The 21,007-nt window shown below is 41.6% G+C and overlaps 1 protein-coding gene and 1 long non-coding RNA gene across 9 annotated transcripts in view; both read right to left on the minus strand.

Annotated features, from left to right (window-relative positions):
- LOC122066027 (eIF-2-alpha kinase GCN2) overlaps nucleotides 1–21,007 on the minus strand; it is a 179,517-nt gene that overhangs the window by 19,161 nt on the left and 139,349 nt on the right. For 7 of the 8 annotated variants that reach the window (XR_006136198.1, XR_006136197.1, XR_006136196.1 and 4 more), the window contains 5 exons: nucleotides 19,000–19,095; nucleotides 9,957–10,042; nucleotides 9,752–9,854; nucleotides 8,338–8,460; nucleotides 1,587–1,701 (listed from right to left, as the gene is read on the minus strand). Coding sequence is in view for 5 of the 8 variants with exons in the window: in XM_042629852.1 (XP_042485786.1) it covers nucleotides 1,591–1,701; nucleotides 8,338–8,460; nucleotides 9,752–9,854; nucleotides 9,957–10,042; nucleotides 19,000–19,095 (519 nt within the window). In the remaining 3 variants the exon portion in view is untranslated. Of the gene's footprint in view, nucleotides 1–1,557; nucleotides 1,702–8,337; nucleotides 8,461–9,751; nucleotides 9,855–9,956; nucleotides 10,043–18,999; nucleotides 19,096–21,007 lie in introns of all 8 variants that reach the window. The other variant, XM_042629850.1, reaches the window with a different exon arrangement.
- LOC122066029 lies at nucleotides 3,579–7,479 on the minus strand. Its single transcript, XR_006136200.1, has 3 exons — nucleotides 7,312–7,479; nucleotides 3,814–7,185; nucleotides 3,579–3,695 (listed from the first exon to the last, which is right to left on the minus strand). It is a non-coding gene; the product is annotated as an uncharacterized LOC122066029 (long non-coding RNA).

A 21,007-nucleotide genomic window follows, 5' to 3' on the forward strand; every position in this document is an offset into this window, starting at 1 on the left:
TTGGGTGGGGGGAGGGGGACAAGTATTGCCTTGTGGACAATGACCCAAAATCCCAGATCAATATTGACTGGGTAAGGCAAAATCCCAATAATTGAGGATAAGGTCCATCAGCTCTTTAGTGGAGTCCAGCCCCCCTAAATCTTCATTATGTCTGAATACCTCTTCCCATCTGCCTCTTTCCACGGAGAAGTGAAGGGACTAGGAGTACCCGCCGGAATGAGCTGAATTTCCCTCTCAGAGTCTATCACTCTCCAAGTCTTAGGGCCCGTTGGATAACGTTTCTGCCATTTCTGTTTCAAGAAACGGCAGAAACAGAAATTGTTGTTTCTGAAAACAGAAACAGGTAAGAAAGGTGTTTGATAATTCTTGTTTCTGGAACCGGTGGGCATTGGCAATGGATTGGACTATATGTCGCTGGGATTTGATAATCATCTCCGTCCTCTTGCTCTCCATCTCCACTCTATACTTTTCTGTCTCCTTCATCATCTCCATCTTTATATTCTCTATCCGAACAAACCCTTCCCCAAATGCTCTAACCACTGAAGCCAATTCCGAAATCGGGTCAACTCCCTCTTCCTCCTCCCCCTCCTCATCCATCCCAAAAGATTTTCTCTTGCGAAACATCGGATTCCTTAAAAACCTAGAAGCCCCAGGAGGCCCTGCTACTCCACCGCCACGACCACCATCATTCCACTGTTGAGGATATGGTGAGGCCATTGGTGGTCGGCGAAGTATGTGATTGATGCTTCGAGATTTATTAGCTTCGTCGTCGTCATCATCGTCATCGTCTTCGTCTCCGTCTCCGTCATCGTCGTCTTCATAGTCGTCTCTGTTACGATGCAGATCGATGGCGGCAATGGGAAGGGCCCCGATCGGGAATGGCCCAAATTCCATCCGTTCCATAAGGTTGAAGTAAGGCCAAAGAGAGAGAGACGAACGTTTCTTGTTTGAGCGGTAGCGCTGGCGAAGCTTCTCCATCTTGTGGCGGAACTGAGTAGCAGTCTTCGAGAGCTCCTCGTAGCCGCACCGAGCAGCGACGGTGATGAAGAGGGTGACGAGGAAGGTGTTCCACCAACGAGATGAAGAAGGGTTCGTAGTTGCAGAGCTCCCCGTGGTCGGGTACGCAAGAGAAGCAGTGAAACTTCAACGTTTCAAGAGGAAGGGGGTTCTGCAACGTCTCATGCAGGAGAAGCAGTGAAGCTCCCCGTGGTCGATCGATTGTTTGTACCTCAATTTTGTTTCGAGAAATGAGTGAAACAAGTAAAACTTGTTTCGTCATTCATGTTTCTTGAAGCATAAATTGTTATAAATTTCAATTTATGTTTCAAGAAACAAGTGGAATAGAACACTTTTACCAAACGGTATTTATGCCGTTTCTTTGTTTCTGAGAACAAGAAAACACAGAAACACGTTTCTGGTTACGTTATCAAACGGGCCCTTAGTCTACCAGGTACCCACTAATGCTACACTGAACTACACTTTCAGTACTATTATTTAAAACCGTGAAACGAATAAATGACACCAATCAATTGCAAACCCTAAAATTCCAAAACAAACTTGGAAAACTGAAGCTCTGAGATACATGCCTATTCAACTCCAAATTGAGAGGTTCCTGAACTGTGTGGCCACGGCATCCGTCAGAAACTTTACAAGCCCCTCTCTCTCTATTTCCTTCTCCTTCTTCAGTTCAAGATGACGGACCTGCATAAAGAATCAACCAATTAGTACTTCTTTTTCAATGATCCATAGTTAGCATACAGAGATAAATGACATTAACTGTAGTGGGATAGACTTCTCAGAAGTCTCATATGCATGCCACTCCAAGTACATCTTAAAATGCACGTACTTTGACTAAACTCAACACAACAGAGCCTTGTCCTAACTTCTAGGGTGCCAATCAACTCTATCTGGGGCCATAATTCTATCAAAACTAAATTTCCATTGGTTTTCCATAATTCTTCCCAGTAAGGGGTACACAAGTAAAGCGAGTCCTAGTCCAGCTTAATAATATAAAACCAGCAGAGGGATAAAATACAAAAGTTGGGAAAAAGAAAGACTAATGTTAATAACTAGTACCTACATAATCTGTAATTAAAAGAGAGAAAAGGAAACAAGCATCCCACAAAGAGAAGAACATTGCTTTGGGGAACATCTGAATTCTGAACGGTTGCTCAATCCCCAATTCTTTATGTTGCCTCTATTCAGAAATTAACATTAATGTGTTAAGATCTTTGATTATCAAAAAATATGAGTAACAGTCATGATGTAGCTCAGTTCCTCAAGTTCCTAGGTTAAAACCTGTCTAACCTCTAGAAACAGAAAGAAACCATGACATGTACACACTCACCCTCCAAACCTAGCACTAGAAACGGAATACAAAGGGCAGCAACAATACCCGAGCAACGGAATACAAAGGGCAGCAACAATACCCGAGCAACATGTTAAAAACCTGACTAGGGGATTCTTTTTCACTCTATCTTCTTCAAGGTAGAAACACTCATCACCAAATCTGTCCCTGATGTCAGCTCTTCTAAAGAAGCTCATGTGAATTTCTCCTGCACCAACAGATTGCCTTCCTACTTCAACTACCGAAGCCAACCATTTTCTAAATATTTCGAGCTTCTGGATGAGAATCCATCATGGTGCTGAACTGAACCATAGTTGTCATGGCGCCGCCAAGGCGGCGATTTGGAGATCCTAGCGGAAAAAGAAGTTCATGGTAGTGCTACGATTTACATGACTCACAAATGGCGGTTGCCATTGCACTGCCATGGACGCCAGGTCACGCCTGATTCACTAGGTGGTCAATTTTTTGTAAAATGCAGGGTGATTTTGATAGGGCTATGTTGATTTTTGATGATTTGATATTGCTTAATGTTGGTTTTATATGTTATAGGGTATATATTGTAGGCTTGTAGCATACTAAATAACTTTAGAGAATAGGGGAAATAAAAAAGTAACATACTAAATAACTTTAGAAAATAGGAAAAATAAAAAATGACACATGGGCGATTTGACCGCCATGGCAACGCCATAATGGGCGATTCATCGCCAAATCGATTAGCCACCCCTCCACCGCCTTGGATCGATTTGACGCCGTGACAACTATGAACTGAACCAATCCAACATTTTTAGAGACAACATTCTGCCTAATGCACGACAAAACCAAAATCAGAATTAGAAAATATACTCCAGAGCCAACCACCCTATATCAGTGTTCATCATCTCATTTCAGATTGCAGTAAAGAAAGGACAGGACTATTGAAGGTAGAACAGTTTAAGCTGCCTGTGAAACATAGGAGACACACGGTATACATGGTGCCACAAGATTAGTTGATCCACAATCAATACTGTCCTTTACAAGTTTACATGGAAAAAACTGAATTTCAGAAAGATAAATATAGAAACTAAATAAAGTTAAGAAAAATTCACTTCACGGCATCCTCTCTGAGAAGAGTCCCATGGGTGTCCCTTGCGTCCCTCCTTTTCCGTGCCTGCTGCCGTGGCTGGCCTCCTTGGCAGTCCCTTCCACCCCCACTCTCAGCCCCCTCCATCCCCATCTCCCCAGCGAAAGGGGTCTGGCATGGAGTACCCTTTTCAGACATACCTCTCACTCCCTCAATGAAGGTCTCGCTCTCCATTTTATCCCTCCAACCATAATAGGCAATACTAAGACAGCCCTCTACCCTGGGAATCTGATAGACAAAGAAGCATCCAAATAGAAAAATGCCTTGGTTGGACATTTCATCGGAAGTCATTGTGAAATAATCATTGTCAAAACAATGGAGACCATATGGGTTTATGGTTACATACCTCTTGGACAATGGGTTCTTCATCTTCAAATTCTCCGACAAAGAAGACAAGATTCGAGCCCTTGAGGGTGGTCCTTGGTAAGTCGGCAAAAAGCCCATATCCCTCCGTCACTGGGAAAGATACCTGCAACTCTAAAGGGTCAAACTTAACATCATTCCTCTTTGGTTCCTCTCCCTGGTCTTCCCCTACACTTCTAGTGTGAAGATGAGGTTAGCATTGTAGGCTCTGTACTAGGAAAACCTCTTTTCTCTGATGGTAGAACAAAGAGGCAAGACAGACTACTTATGCTAGGATTTTTGTCGAGTTGTTGGCCGATGGAGCTCCTCCATCCTCAATCTAGGTGTCTAACAATGATGGCTTCACTTGCAACCAGAAGATCAACTTTGAATGGTTCCCGCCTCAATGCCACGTCCGCAAGGTCCTTGGCCATTCCTAAGCACTGTCTAACAACCCCCCTTTTCAGGTAGCTCCTTCTCATACCCCTGACCAAAACCTAATTGTAACCACCAACCACCATCAACCTTCTCCCCCTCCGCACACCTCAGCTTCAACTATCACTACCAACATCCCTTATACCATATACCCCCCGTCATATGAATCTCTCTTCCACTTGACCCCTCTGCTTTGGGTAGCTTCCGCTCTCCTAATTGTGGCCGGTGCAAGATCTTCCGCTGTCATTGTCGTCCTTTCCTGAAAGAAGTCCCTGCCTTTGGCTCTCCGAGAGGTCACGACTCACGACCAAGCTGCATCCTCCCTGCCACAGGTCCATAACCCTGAATTGACTAGCAGTTCAAACCCTTTCTCTGTGCTGCAAGACGTTGACCCTACAACCCTTTCTGCCACAAAATCTGATCTTCTTACTCTCCCTTCCATTGTTACACTCCATCCCCCCTGCCAGTTGGCTCATCAAGAAATCACCATCCTTTTGCTCGACCCCTTGACCAAGCTCTCATAGTCAGGCATCCCTTTTGCTTTGCTGAGGATTTCTTACCTCTTTCCCCCTGATTCCTCAACCATACAGGCCCCTTGTTCTAATGACCCACTCCCCCTTTTACTCCTTCTAGGTTCTTCTACCCTTCGTGGTGCCACTTCCAACCGTAGAGGATTTTAGACTTTCACTGATAGTTACAGGTAGCTCTATGGTCCCTTCTATTTTGGATGACGCTCCCAAAAACTTGTATAGTGGCCGACCTGCCACTTTTATCCTATCTACCCTGAGCCCAAGCTTTTGGTACGCTTTGTAAGACATAAGGTCAACACATGCTCCTTTATCCACCAACTCCCTATGGAATGGGAAATTAGCAACCACTAACTGGGCAATAATCGCATGGCTCGGCCGGTTGGCCGAATGCTACTGGTGCCGAGGTGTACGTTTCCCAGATCTTTGGCCCTTAGCTCAACCTGCTTCTGGCTTGGGCTAGCTTAATCCCGAGCTAGCCGGCTCTCCCCAAATTTCTACATGAGGTATTTGTTGAGATATCCCGCCTTGATCAATTCATCAATCTCTCTTTTCAATACTTTATAATTCTCCATGTTATACCCATGGTCCTTGTAGTATCTGCAGTACTTGTTGAGGTTTCTTTCCTCTGGCTTTGCAAACAACAGCTTCGGCTAGCGGAAAAACTTTTGATCTTGAATTTCCAGCAGCAGATTTGTCCGGGACTTGTCTAACTCATACTGGTCTGAGTTGTCAGACTTCTCAGCGGGGTGGTTTGACTAGTTTTCTTTGGCTCTTAGTCACCGTCCTTCAGTCGTTGAGGTCTCTTCTTATCTTTATCAACCTGTTCTGGTTTATTAATAATCCTTTTGGCATCTAACACATCATCCATGTTGGCGTACTAGTTACATCTCTGAAGTAGTTTAGTTATGGTCTCCGGCAAGTCAAAGGCCATGGAATGAACTAGTTCTAGATGAGTAATAGCATTGCACAAGGAACTGTACACCACCCCTTCTGGCAAGTTCTTCACTTCTAGTATGGCCTTGGTGAACCTTGTGAGGAATTCCCTAATCGGATTGCCTGGCTTCTGTCTCATATTCATCACATTGGCAGGTGTTTGCCTTGAAACCTCATAAGAAAGCTTTGGTTAGTTTATCCTAGTTCCAAATTGATCTCGGCCTTAAGTTGGACATCCAGAGAATGACCATGTCCTTCAGGGAGGTGGGGAAAGCCCGACAAAGAGTGGCGTCCGATTTCCCATACAAGGTTATCACTGAGCCTTAGTACCGTAAGTGGTCGGACAGGTTGGTCGTTTCGTTGTACATCAAGAAGGTAGGCATACTAAAGCTCCTTGGGAGAGCTGCATTCATCAACTCATCTGACAAGGCATTGTGTGCCAGAGCAACTTCTAGGTCTGACGTTGGCTATCTGAGGCCATCAACTTTCTCACTCAGTTATTGGAGGAGGCGCAATTCTAGGTTCCATCGCCCCAGTTCAGCTTTTGTAGGCGACCTCGGGTCAGCCTCGTGGGTCCTATGGTTGGTCTGAGCTGGGCTCCGAGCACATGGAGGTCGCTTAACATGATTATCCCAGAGCCACGATCGGACCTTTTCCATCGTATTATGGCTTCAACTTTCCGTTCTAGTAGATGCATCACTTATGCCCTCCGTACGGGTATGAGTTCTTCAGTGTGTTCTCGGTTCGTCTAGGCATGTGGAGGGGATTGCTCCCCGCTGCATAGGCTTAACGTCTCAGAGGATGAGTTGAAGCTTCTGGATGAGCTGCATTGTTCCTCTGTGACACTCCCTGAGTTCGCGTAGGATGGTTTGCTCTTGGCTGGTAAACCAAACACGGTTTGCGCTCCGACTGATGTCTACGCGGGCTCGTCAACCTAGTGTGGCTATGCCTTGGGGCTGACGGTGGTCTGCGGATTCAATTACAGAACGGGTGCTATCGACAGGGAGGAGCCGAACTGTCTGGTGAAGTTCCTAACCATGTTATTAGTCTCCAACATCTTCATCTGCAAATCCTAGATCTGAGAAGTAACAACCGGGATCTCTGGATTTGTGCACACCAGCGGCGGTTGTGCCATGGGGCGTGTCGCCGCTGCCATTGGAGGTGGCAGTAAGAGTCTTGCCCCTGTTATTGCTAATGGTTGAGGCGGTATTGGTCCCTCAACTGCTACTAACGGAGCTTGTGCAGAAATGGGTTGCGGCTGGATGTGTGAATGAATTTGGATGCCCAGTGTGGTTGCTGGGCATCAAGGATGGGAAGGTCCCCTTTCTCGTCCTAGTGGCGAGACTACACACTCACTCTATAGCTGCATTTCGTACGTTCGAGCCTTGATGTCTTCGTTCCTGCGGACGACGCCAATCTGATGCCACAAATTATGACCGACTAGATTCCTATGCAAAGGCCGGAGTCCCTGAAGAAACCTGCATACAAACGACAAGTAAAGAGTGCTGGGTTAGGCTGGCGCAAAACACTCTGATGCCTAAGTTAGATATCTTGTAACAGGTAAAACTTTAATGTTCAATTCATCCCCCTCCTTGGAGGCTTACCTTTAGTATTTATAGGTGATCTACCCTGGTTCCTTATGGAAAGTCCGCTTTTGGCAAGTCATCTGAAGGGAAAGGTGACTCCTCAATCTTACGGAAGATTCCTGGGATATTACCTTCTTCTGAGAGCGTTAAATCAATAGTGGAGATTAGTTGTGGATGTTGCGCCAGTAATTCAGTTCTGGATTCCCTATCTGAAGAGTACAGACTTGGGGAATTTCCTTAGGCAGTTTGGAAGATAAGATTTCTTTAAGATTTAGTGAATTGGCGAGATATGCTAAGCTGGCAGCGCAAGATATCCGTGCCTGTTTCGTAAATGCAGGTATCACCCAAAGAGGGCTCGAATCTCACGATGGTCGAGCAGTAGGGAGGCTCGGCTACAGGAGGCTTGGTGCCTGGGGTAAAGTGGGGATTCTAGATAAATGATCCTGAGCCGGGTGCATATTTAGGCTCATCAGTAACTAAAGCAGTAATTTCTTAAAGCATTGTAGAATGCCACAATCCCCAATGTACTCCCTTCCTCTATGGGTTGGAAAATAAAATTTTGTCACTGGTAAATTAAAGGAGAGAAATCTCTATCAACAATTAAAGAACATTAGCCAATGATTTATGGTTCATTTTTAATATCAAAATGTGTAAATTGGTGATTTCATAAGTTGGAACAAAAGCCTGCCCGTAGAAGGAAATGAAAAGAAAACTAATTTCAAACAATGTAACGATAGTACTACATATTGTAGAAGGTAGAATGGAGATAATGTTGTTACTCGAATGTTTTAAATTTGACAAGAACATTTAAGTAGTCCTTAGGAGTTAGGGCTCCTCGGTTTTGACATAAATGTAACCATTTACAGGAACCCCCACTATTTTACTCACAAATACTGTAAAATAAAGCAGTGGAAGTAGAATATTTTCCAGTCACTTTCAAGCATTTTACATCATAACAAATGGAGCATAAGTCATGAATCTCTACAAAAATCATATAAGAATGGATCCAAAACCAAACATCTCATGTTAAAATAGTACTATTACCTTGACAGAGCCTGTCTGAGACACACCGGTGTCAGTGATGAAGACAAGGCATTTAATATCATGCTCATTTGCATATTCGTACTGTTCCGTGAGGCTTGGTTCTGATATTGGGACAAATTGAGCCTGATGGAAATTTATATCCGCTAAGTAAACAGGCTGAAATGATAAATATGTAGCACAACCATAAAATGGATAACAACAATAACAATAACAATAATGATATCAACAACAATAGCAATAACAATGACAATAACAATAGGAGAAAAGAACCCTGCCCGCTTGCGTGGAACTATAAGGCCAAACATAGGTAGGTGCAAAAAGACTGCATTGCACCCTACCCAGATGCCTCCACGTGACCTCCCATTGGCCTGCATGCTGGCGTAGTAGCCATGCAAGCGGACAAGGCTCCTTTGGTCATAATAATAATAAGGGCAAGAGATCGTTGCCTGGTCGCATGGCTCATGCACCAGCGTGGGGGCCAATGAGAGCACGCACAGAGGCATCAACATGGATGGAATATTTTATTTCATAGGGGGCTGGGCAGTAATTTCATGCGCTCCTTTGTCTGGGTGCAGGAGCCATGAGAGCAGACAACATTCTTTCAAACAACAATCCTATAGAATTTTCCCTTGAGCTTAGAGGGATATGCCGATCACATAAGACTCCAAATGCACCTCTCCACTTTATCCGTCCCACTTAAATTCTCTGTGAGATATCATCCTCTATGTCACCTTCTTTATCCCTACTAATAATGATAACAACAACAGCAACACACACTAAAAATAGTAGTATGGGGTATGGATCAAACTATCCCTATAATTTCCCCTTTAAAGGAGAGTAAAATGAAAACCCTCAAGATTCCAAGAGTTCGAAAATGTTGGGAATCCATCAACAGAATCACCAATCTGCCACAAAGTATTAGAAATAATTGTGGATATTTAAGCAGGAATGGATAAAGAATCCTAATTTTGGTCAGATTTGGTGTAATATTTTTATTTGATTCTGAAATCAGAAATTTCATTCATTAAAGCTCTTTCTTTTATCCTTCCTGGGACAGATTCAAAGTTTTTTATTGAGGTTGTAAAAGTCAATTCCTTTGTATAATGTTTTCAAATTTCATTGTACATGAACTGTTTGACCAGATAATTTCTTCATCAAGTGTAATTTTTTAAATAAGTATATTTAATTTCATTACGATTTCCTTACAAACCCCTCTTCACTGTGAGGCTGATATTGAGGTAGTAGATTAGCAGTGGTAGTAGTACCAACCAAATAAGTGGTGATGGTGATGGCACTAGCAGTATTAGTAGAAATTTTAGTAGTTTAATTTCCTATAATAGATGACTATTTCTTTTAGAGGAATAGGAGTATAGGACAATTGAATAGGCTTTAACATAAAATATTGTGACTTCACCTTGATGTTTGCTCGCCATAACTCATCAGCAATTTCCATTCGCTCTTCAACCAAACCACCCCCACCTCTTGAACAAATAAGAACATTAATGCCAGCTTCATGTCTGCATTCAAAATGGATTGGAAAAAATGGGAAAATCCCATAACTTTGTGTAAGAAAAGCCTTAGTAGCAAGTCAATAAAATGTAAACACAAAAATATTTGACCTAGAAGGCTTGATCTCCACAGAAGAGTGCTGAATGACTGACTCTAGAGCAAGGCTGGTCCCAACAGCACCTGGTGGATTTGATTTCTAGGCCAAGACAACAGAGAATTACAGACAAATATAAATGGCACATTTGAACACATAACAAAAAGACCAATATAAAAGCATAATACTGTTGAAAATTCAACCAACTTACCAACCTCATACAATTTTTAAGAACAAAAAAAACAAAAGAAGAAAAAAAAAGAAGGTGAAGTGTGGCAGAAAAATATCACCAGTGTTTGTTTTTTCCAAATTATTGAATGAGATAATAATATCAAATTTTAAAACAATAAAAATGTGACCCATGATCTAATTTTGCAAACCTCGGAAAAAAATAGAAAAATATTGGGAAAAAAATTAAGTGGTGAAATTTGAACCATTTAAAGTGCATGTACAGAAGGACTAACTTCAACTCTGAGTGAGGTGAAGTGAAAGGTCTCACTTTTGGGAGGAGAATTTGGAAATGTTTCAGAGCGTCATGTCAGGCTGTCAGGTAGCCAAACGCTCCATAGAAAGTTCCCACCAATATATTGTTAATTTAGCTAAGTTTATAATCAAAGGGAAAATTAAGTGACAGGAAATATTTTATTTTCCACCCCCAGTTCCCTCTCAAGGAAATATTTTTGAAATATTTTTTCTTTTAAAATTTCAATAAAATTTTAAACCATGAAAAGTGCACATATAGAATGATTTTAGTCTCTTTTTGAGACTAGCACATATATAATGGTCAAGAGCAATTCCAAAAGAAGTGAAGAAGGTCTCACTTTTGGACTATTTGGGGTGGTTTTAGGAAATCATGCCAGCTAGCCAATGGCTCTATAGACAAGTCCAAATAAGAATTTAACACTTCAATGTAAGGGTGTCAAAATAGCCGGTCAGCTTGAACCCACCCTAACCTGCCCTGAGCCTGAAGAGGGCTTGGGTTGAGATTTCAGCCCATAGGGTGGGCTAGGGTTGAGAAATTTCAAGCCCGACGGGTCTCGACCCGACCCGACCCGACCCAATCCAACTCTATCATACATATTAAGTTTATAATTATATAAACATGCTAATAAATGGGTACTTAGAAAAATGCCCACAAAAAGTCCTTTGTTTTCCACAATCTACATATATGCGAAAACTTTGGCCTGTAGCCTCTACAATGCATCAAGATCAAGCAACCACGTAACCAATAGTACTAAGCTGGGATGGATTGGCTTAAGCCAGGCCGAATCAGGGTCCATCAAGGCTGGGCTAGGTTGGGTTGGGGTAAACCCGACGGTTGGGCCGGGGCTGAGATATCCCAGCCCGACCTAGGGCTGGGCAAGGCTTGAATTGAGTTGAGAAACCTTAGGGTTGGGCTGGGTTTTTGGGTTTTAAAAATACCCACCCCAACCCGGCCCATTGACTTCCCTACTTCAATGTTTGGGAGGGGAAGAGTGTTGGCTGCCCAATTTACAAAATGCCCTTATCTTAGGGTAAAAGTAGAAGTAGATCTACAGAAAAACACTAAAGAAATCCCATTCCCCTCAGGCCTCCAGGAGAAAAATTAAGAATTTGGAAGCAAGCAGGGTGGGAGAGAAGAAAACTGGGCTGTTTACTATTAAATCGTTCTCTTTTGCCTAATATTGATAACTTTTATCCTCCATTAGGAAGATCTGGGGCATCCAGTCACAATAGAACTGAATCTTTTGTTGTTTGCATTGTAAACAGTAATAAGCATGGATAAAAAGTAAGGAACACATGCGCAACCGAAGTAGACTGCACTAAAAAAAAGAATCAACTATGAAGTATGAACCATTTATATGCACATTAACTTACAGCCAAAGACATGGTGTTTAGTATGTTTGCAAAATGAGGATGGAATGTGTAAGATTGCATGGTTGGGATGGATTGTGTAAGACAATTGAAAATACTGTTGGATGAGGTAATTGATGTCTAACATGACACCAGCTCTCTTTATTTATAGTAACAGAGAGAAAGTTTCAGAATAATACAAAGACCATTAGACCTGTTTGGAATCTAACAACTTTTCTAAAACCTATTATTATAACATTACCCCTCAAGCTGGTGCATAGATATCACATATGGCCCCAACTTGCAGATATAGGATGAAACATCTTACTACTAAGACCTTTAGTAATACATCAACCAGCTGTTCACTACTGGGGACAAAAGGCACAGTGATGTTAGAGATATTAGTTATGTTGCTCTAAGGGTAGTTTAGTAACTTATCATGATATGTTTTACTTTTTCCCTCCTTAGGGAGGTTAGAGGTATGTGTAATTACTTGTAAATATGTTAGTGAAGTAATATATAGGTGTTAGTGAGATTTTACTCATTACACACTATTCTACCATACCATCGATTTCTCTCCTTCTTCCGCTTCTACTTTTCCATCTCCTTCTTCATCTCTCATCTCATTGTTCTTCTCCATCTACATATTCTAACTTGGTATCGGAGCACAAGATCTTGGTTTGAGAGTCGGATTCTATTTCCTCTCTTTGGAACCCTAGGTTACAAAAGGGTTCCAAGAAAGAGATCACTATGTGAAACAACTTGAAGAATTTATGGGATGAGCTTAAAGGAAGGTCAAGGCTAACCCAAGAGGAGTTTGTATGTGAAGAACTAGAAGGTTGAAGCTGTTTGGACTTCACAACCACAAAATCCAGTTTTTTACGACTACCACCAGCTCCCCTTTGGGATTCCTCCTCCTCTCTCATCCGGCAACCTTTGGAGGTGAGGTATACACCATTTGGATCGCCCAAGGTCTCCCTGCCAAGCTTCTAGCACTCGGTCCTAGGGGGAATGAGTTGTGAGAAAACAGCTCATTTTTATACAGGTTGGAAGGTAAAGCCTCCCCTGTTTTTCTTCTTATTTGCTTCCAAAATGCATTTGTGATAGATTCTAGCCATGTTAGCTTGTGAGATGTATTGGTTGGGACTCTTAAAGTATTATGTCCTAACTTGTTTGCCCTGAAGTGTGCCTTGATCTGTTTTTCCTTCGATAATGTGTGTTTACCCCTTGTTGGGTTTATATTTGAGTATCTGTGAAGGCAAATTTGGGCAGAGTGTGTACTCCCCAGCTTGTGTGTGACCCTTTCTCTACAATATGTTGGATGATAGTGGACTTGGGCCCTTCTTTGGAGACATTTCAACCAGTGCATCGAGTGGTTCTACTCATCCTACCCTTATGGCTCTTGATAAGCCACATACTCAGATTTCTATTGTGAAGTTGGACAACCAAATTACTTGGATTGGCCTCATTTAGTGAAGCTTTCCTTATGGAGTAGGGGAAACCTCGAGTATGTCACAGGTACGATTAAGGCTCCTAATCCAAATGACCCAACATATCCAAAGTGGGAGATTGAAAACTCCACTGTTATGACATGACTGATTTTTTCTATGAAACGTGAGATTGGAAGAAGGTTACTGAGGAAAGAGACTGCCAAGGATATTTGGGACAATGTTACTAAAACTTGACCGTGTAAGTGACTAAGCCAAAGTTTATCAACTACTCCAAAAGGTCATTGCCATGAAGCAAAAGGATAGGACCATTTCTGAGTACAACACTGTCATTAGTCTTTGGGAAGAGCATGATCACTATAGGGACCTCCAATTGTCCAATCCTGAAGATGAAGCTAAGGTTTATCAAACACTTGAAAAGGAACGTGTTCTTATCTTACTTGGTAGGTTGAATCCCGAGTATGAGCCAATCCGGATACAAATCTTGGACCGGTCTACTCTTCCATCCCTTGATGAAGTGTGTAGCTATCTGCAGAGTGAGGAGACCAGGCGGGGATGGACATGGAACCTGCCGCTCCTCTTGAGCGATCAACTCTTACTACTAGCTCTCAGAGAGATTGGTGTGGTGGTGGCCGAGGTCAACAGCCACCTCGTGGAGATGACAGACGATGTGATCATTGTGGGAAACTGGGCACACCAAAGAGAGATGTTAGGTTCCTCATAGCCGTCCTCCTAATATGTGTGGTGGATTTAGTGGTGCTCATGGTGGCCATAGAGGGGGAGCTAGAGCCCACAGTGTTCAGGCTAACACTGCTCTACAAGGTCTGCTTCTAGCATACAGGCAGAGCACAGTTCCCTTACTAGAGAGGATATTGTAGCATTCCGTAGGGTCATGTCACAACTGGGGGGCTCATCATCTTCTTCACTTACAGCGCCAGATTCCTAAGCTTCAGCCTTGCAGGTTTCCTTATCTGCTCCTTCCACAGCTCCATCTTGGGTTATTGATTCTAGTGCTATGGATCATATGAGTGGTACGTCCCATTATTATGATACGTACTCTATTTGTTTTGGAAGAGATAAGGTCAGGGTTGCCGATGGCTCCCTTTCCTCCATTTTTGGTAAAGGTAGCATTCCTATTACTTCTTCCATTTCACTTGATTCTGTTTTTCACGTTCCTAACCTTGCCACTAACTCTTATCTATGAGTCACCTAACAAAATCCTTAAACTGTTGTGTAACCTTTTTTCCTTCTCATTGTCTCTTTTAAGATTTAGTGACGAAGAGGATTATTAGCAGTGGGCGTCAGGAGAAAGGGCTCTACCTACTTGAACCTCAATCACCTTTTTTGGCTATAGCTCAGTCCTATGTGTCTGGACATACTGATAGCAGTTTTGTGGATTCCGTGATGTTGTGGCACCAACGTTTAGGACATCCATCTTTTGTTGTTATAAGGAAACAATTACCTCATTTATTTACTTCTTTTCTTAGTTCCCATGTCTTTCATTGTGAACCATGTATTTTTTCCGAACATTGTCGTTCTTCTTATTCTTATCATGGTAATAGATCGACTGTTCCTTTTCACATTGTGCACTCTGATGTTTGGGGTCCTTCTACTACTTCTTTAATTGGTTTTCTCTACTTTGTTTCATTTTTTAATGATTTTTTCCGTGCTTCTTGGACTGTTTTGATGAAGCACAAGAGTGATGTGTATGATGCCTTTAAGAATTGTTATCATATGATATGTACACAGTTTGACACCAAGATTAAAATTGTTCATTCTGAAAAAGGGTGGGGAGTATATGTATGGTGGTCTTCAAGACTTTTTTACGGATAATGGCATTATCCGTCAGCTAGCTTGTGTTGATACACCCCAACAAAATGGGGTAGCTGAGAGAAAAAATCGTCATTTGCTGGAAGTCAGTAGGAGTCTTCTTTTTGGCATGCATGTTTCTAAAAACCTTTGGTCTGATGCTCTCCTAACTGATACTTTTTGATCAACCGTATGCCAACAAAACTTCTTGGCTCCCTTGGACACCGTGTCTCCTAAGTCTTCCTTTTTCTCTCTTCCCCCCAAAGTGTTTGGATGTGTCTGTTATGTCGATGTTAATAAGTCTTACTCAGACTAAGCTTGACCCTAAGGCTCTTAAATGTATCTTTCTTGGCTATTCTTCCACTATCAATGGTTACAGGTGCTAATCCTCCTTCCAGACGAAGGCTTTTCTTTAAGGATGTCACTTTCCTTGAGTCTACTCCTTTTTTTGCACCTCATTAGCATCCTTTTTAGGGGGAGAATAATGGAAGTGAAAAGCCTACTGATGACATCCATTTTCTTTCCTCATTGCCTATCTCTCCTTTTATGCCTAACATTGGGAAACACAAAGAGGTGGATATTATTGATGTTGGTGATCATTCAAGAGATCATTCAAGACGTGGTTCAAGTTCAGGTAATGAAAAGGTGACCACTGCATACACAAGGAGGAACAAAAGGACCTACTAAGAGTCCTCTTTGAATCCAACTCCTGAGATCCACCCTCCTCAGTCAGGTAATATCCTTCCTTCCTCATCAGAGTTGGATCTTCCTATTACTATTAGGAAGGAAAAGAGAATTTGTACTAATCCTATAGCCTAGTTTGTTTCTTATGACTCTCTCCCCTACAGGTGTTGCATTTACTATTGCTCTCTCATCTGTTTCTATTCCTAAGAATGTTTCTGAAGCTAAGTCTAATCCTAAGTGGAAGCAAGCCATGACTAAGGAAATGATAGCCCTTGAGAAAATGTGTACCTGGAAATTGGTTAACCTTCCAATGGGAAGAACTCCAGTTGGATGCAAGTGAGTCTACAAAATCATGTACCGGTCAGATGGTACTATTGAGAGGTATAAGGCAAGGCTGGTGGCAAAAGGGTATAGTCAAGTGTATGGGATTGACTATCAGGAGACATTTGCTCCTATGGCTAAGGATAATACCATAAGGATCCTTTTGTCTCTGATAGCGAATAAGGATTGACCATTGTATCAATTGGACGTGAAGAATGCCTTCCTACATGGAGACTTAGAAGAAGAGGTGTATATGCAAACTTCTCTTAGCTTTAAGTTCTCTTCATACAGGAAAAGTGTCTTCTCAAGAAGGCTCTATATGGTCTTAAACAATCTCCAAATGCCTGATTTGAAAGGTTCAGACAAGCCGTTCTTCATAATGGCTATTCCCAAAGTCAGGCTGACCACACTCTATTCACTAAGCGTGGTAATGACACCATTACAGCCCTAATTGTCTATATTGATGACATTGTGGTAACTGGTGATGACAGGGATGAGATAGCCAAGCTAAATAACTACTTAGCCTAACAGTTTAAAATCAAAGATCTAAAACCCTTAAAGTACTTCCTGGGGATTAAAGTGTCTAGATCCAAGAAGGGCATAAATATATGCCAAAGGATGTTTATCCTAGACCTATTGAAAGAGACGGGAATGTTAGGCTGCAAACCTGCAAGTTCTCCTATTGAGCAGAATCATAAGTTGGGGGGAGATGCTGGCTCTTCTCTTGTTGATGCACGGAGGATGTTGGCTCTTCTCTTATTGTGTAGATTTCTCAATGGGAGTGGCAATAAGATGTGGGAGCATATTGGTACGATGAGTCGATGACTGTCCTCATGTTGGATCACAACTTACGCTTGATCTGAGGTAGGAAAGGGAGTACGACTCAGAACCTGGGACCACAACTGATCAAGTCCACATTCAATTTTGCCAGGAAGTCATAGACCTGAATCTTATCCTCTCGTTTATGAAAGCTGGTGACATCAGGAGGAGTGGAAGAAGTATACTCCTTATAGAAGTCCAGCTCAGTCCATAATGTACTCAACTTATAGTAATACTATGACAATGTGAACCCTCTCTACCTCAGGTCTTGAACCTTCTAGCACAGTTCAAAGACCTGAGCATCATTCCCCGCCTGGGAACAAAGATCCTGGACAAGCTTTTAGATCTTCGGAAAAGTTAAGGAGATAGGCATGTGAAAGTTGTGGCTGCATAGAGTTGACAAGGAAGGCCATAAAAAGAGAGTTGGCACACTCCCAATTGTCAATCTCAGGACCTGTGGTTGGATGCTTCGAGGTTCCTGTGAGGTACCCATAATAGCCAAGGGACTTAATTGAGATATAGATCGTGCTTGACCAAATAAGGTAGTTATACCATCAAGCTTAATAGCACAGGGAGGAAAAATGGGAAGAGCCAAGGTGTCTCCACCAGTGGAAGTAGAAGAGCTAGTAGACATGGTTGCAACTCTAGGGAGTTGCGCTAAGGAAGAGGTAGCAGCTGGAAGTAGAAGAAGCACCAAAAAACACAAAAAAGTAGAAAAAACCCTGAAAGCCCAAAAAGCAATAAAGGGTAAAAACATTGAAAAATTGTTATTGGGGATAGCTCTAGAATGGAGTCCAAAAACGGTAAAGTGGCTAGTACATACCACTACAAGAATCAATAGCACCAGACGTAACCAACATCAAGACAATCAATTCATCTATAAGGAAAAAGTACCCTAACATAAAAAATTTGATTTAAGGTAAAAAAAATAAACAAACATTGGAAATCGATGAAGATGAAGAGTTGGATCTCTCAGATTATTGAAGAAGGGAGTCTGAGAGTCAGGGAAGTGGAGTAGAGAACCTAGTGGCTCTCTTGGTGGTTTAAGAGACTACCATCGAGAGAGGAGGAGGAAGCAGAGAGGCACTAGAAGAAAAGGAGAGATGGAAACGGTGGGAGAGAGAAAATTGAGAAAGAGAGAGAGAGATGGAGAGGAGAAGAAACCCTTAGCGTTTTAGATCCAAAGGCTTTGATACTATGTTGGATGGGGTAATTACTTGTGTCTAATATGTCACCAGTGCCCTTTATTTATACTAACGGAGAGTAAGTTCTAGAATATTACAAGGACAATTAAACCCTTAAAGGACATAAGGACCTCTTTGGCATCTAACAACTTCCCTAAAAAACGTTATTGCAACAACTACAAATTATTTCCAAAGCCATTAATTCCTCATAGCTTCTACATCTGCATCTTAAGAAGAAAATTAACTTTCCAACAAGTTGCGTAGTTTAGGAAAAGGAGTAACTAACGGGTTTATCACAAAGACAAGGAGCAGCTCCTGAGAATTTGTTTTCATATAGGATTTTATACAGGTTTTCAAAAATGAAGAAATATAAATATCCACATCCAATCTTTGGGACCAATTCCATAGCCAACTTACAGGAGGGTGAGCACCATTTATATATTATTTTTTTACACCTTTATGGTATTGCCCAATCCCTTAATCCATATTTACTTTCAGTTTCAGTCTTCGCAACGAATTTGGGAAACCATCTCTTTTGACATTAAGAACAAACTTTCACCTGTCTACTCCCGCTATAATAATTCTCCAAGGAATGGGCATATTGTTGTTTCCTGGGATCTCCCTCCATTTTTTGATTCACAAAAAGAAAAGAAGGGATTATTTTAATGTTACTTAATTTTCAAAAACAGGGAAACAATGAATCAATTAAATATATGAGTAGTCACGTGATTAAGTATGCACACATTTACATAACACAAAATTCAGCCTATGCATTATCCAATATATTACCAAGTACAGGGAGTTAGCAAAAGTACATGAGCTGCCAACAGCTCTACTTTCATGAATCAAATTATTACTATATGGATTGAAAACTCTAATTTGTGAAATTCAGTAATAGATGGATAGACTGCTGCAACATAAAAAAGTAGCAACAAATAGAAGTTTTTCATGCATAACCTACAGAATTATTATCCCACATTTGATGAAGCAAATGATCATAGCGACCTCCAACAGCAAGCAGAACTTCTTCGGTAGATGATCCAATATTGAAGTATATCTGGAAAAAAAAAAAAAAAAAAAAACCAACCAAATTAAGATACGGTAATAAGAAAAGATAATGTAATTTATTAGAGCATGGTTTGGGAGATTTCACAAGGTAATGACATCTGTGGGGTATAAGCTAAGCAATGCTGATCACACATTTTTCATAAAGAGGTCTGGTGATAAAATTACTATTCTCATCGTCTATTGGATTTCATTGTGGTGACAGAAAATGACAGTGCTGAGATTGGTCGCCTTAAGGACTTGAGATGGTCGAGAGTTTGAAATAACGGATCTTGGGAAGCCAAGGTACTTTCTTGGGATTGAAGTTGCTCGATCTTCTAAAGGCATCTTTCTATCCCAGAGGAAGTACATCATTGATCTATTGTTAGAGACTGGTTTATTGGGCTGTCGTCCTTCTGATACACATATGAAAGCTAGCACAAGGCTCAATGAAAAGGAGGGTGAATCTATCGACAAAGGGCGTTACCAATGGTTGGTAGGCAAACTGATCTATCTCTCCCATACTCGGCCTGATATTGCTGTGGTTGTCAGTTTGGTGAGTCAGTTTATACCCGATCCCTATTCCTCCCATATGGAAGCAGTCCTGCATATCCTAAGGTACTTGAAATCTGCTCTCAAAATTGAAGACTATACACATGCTGATTGGATTGGATCTCCTAATAGAAAGCCTATCTCAAATTATTGTACCTTTGTGGGTGGGAATCTTGTCACATGGCGTAGCAATAAGCAAAATGTGGTAGCTTGTTCTAGTGTTGAAGCAGAGTTTCGTGCTATGGCATAAAGGATTTGTGACTTGTGGTTACGCACAGTATTAGAAGATATTGGTGTGCCTGTTTTTCTTCCTATGATGCTCTACTGTGATAACAAGGACGCTATCAGTATTGCCTACAATCAGTACAGCATGACCGTACCAAATATGTGGAGATTGACAGACATTTCATCAAAGAGAAGCTAGATGCTGGCTTGATTTGTGTACCCTTTGCGAAGTCTGAAGATCAATTAGCCGATGTATTCACTAAGGGTTTAGTTGGGAAGATGTTTCATTCTTGTTTAGTCAAGTTGGGCATGTGCGATATTTATGCCCCAACTTGAGGGGGAGCGTCAGAATATAGGATATGTGTGCAACAGGGGCACTATGGGGATTTTCCCCCTCCACCGACCCTATTTAGAGTTGGCGGTTGGATGGGGGAGGGTATTTGTAATTGAGTTATGACTTCTACTCCTGTTTGGGTTATGACTCCTATTTGGATTAGGACTTGTACTCCTAGTTGGGTTAGGACTTTACTCCTGTTATGACTCAACTTTGCTTATTATAAATAGAGGGCTTGGTGATTAATTAGATCACTCATGCATTCTCCCCAATTTTTCTGTCAACAGCTAATTTAGGACTTCAACATCCAACATTGGGCTGGATGTCAGAAAGGGGACTGAAGCAATTATTGTCAGTACAAGAAGAGATATTGAGGCAGAATCTGAGATCATATTGTAAACATCACAACCAAGTCTGAGGATCTGCACTTGTCTCTTTTGATGGATCGGTAACAATTCAAAGACTTTGGTTGACCTGTCCCAAGATTCTCTTGGAGACATTTACATCCACTAAGGAGGCTGAATAAAGTTAATAGATCTTTCTTTCACATCTACATATATATCATGAATGAAAAGTCATACTGAAATGTTTCTGACATTATACTAATCAATGGCCTGGGGGGAGGAATTAGCAATCAACTCCCCAAAAATTTATCAAACTTCTCCAGCAAGTAGTGCGTGAAAAATTAAGAGAAGTAGCTCATAAATCAAAAACCTAGAAATCATGTGACAACACAATTGAAGGAAGACTGCAAATATTTAAGTGGAAAACCCCTAAAATTGTTCAGCTCCATTTAAGTTTGAAAACATGTGGT

This window comes from Macadamia integrifolia, unplaced genomic scaffold (assembly GCF_013358625.1).
Source record: "Macadamia integrifolia cultivar HAES 741 unplaced genomic scaffold, SCU_Mint_v3 scaffold22, whole genome shotgun sequence".
NCBI lineage: Eukaryota > Viridiplantae > Streptophyta > Magnoliopsida > Proteales > Proteaceae > Macadamia > Macadamia integrifolia.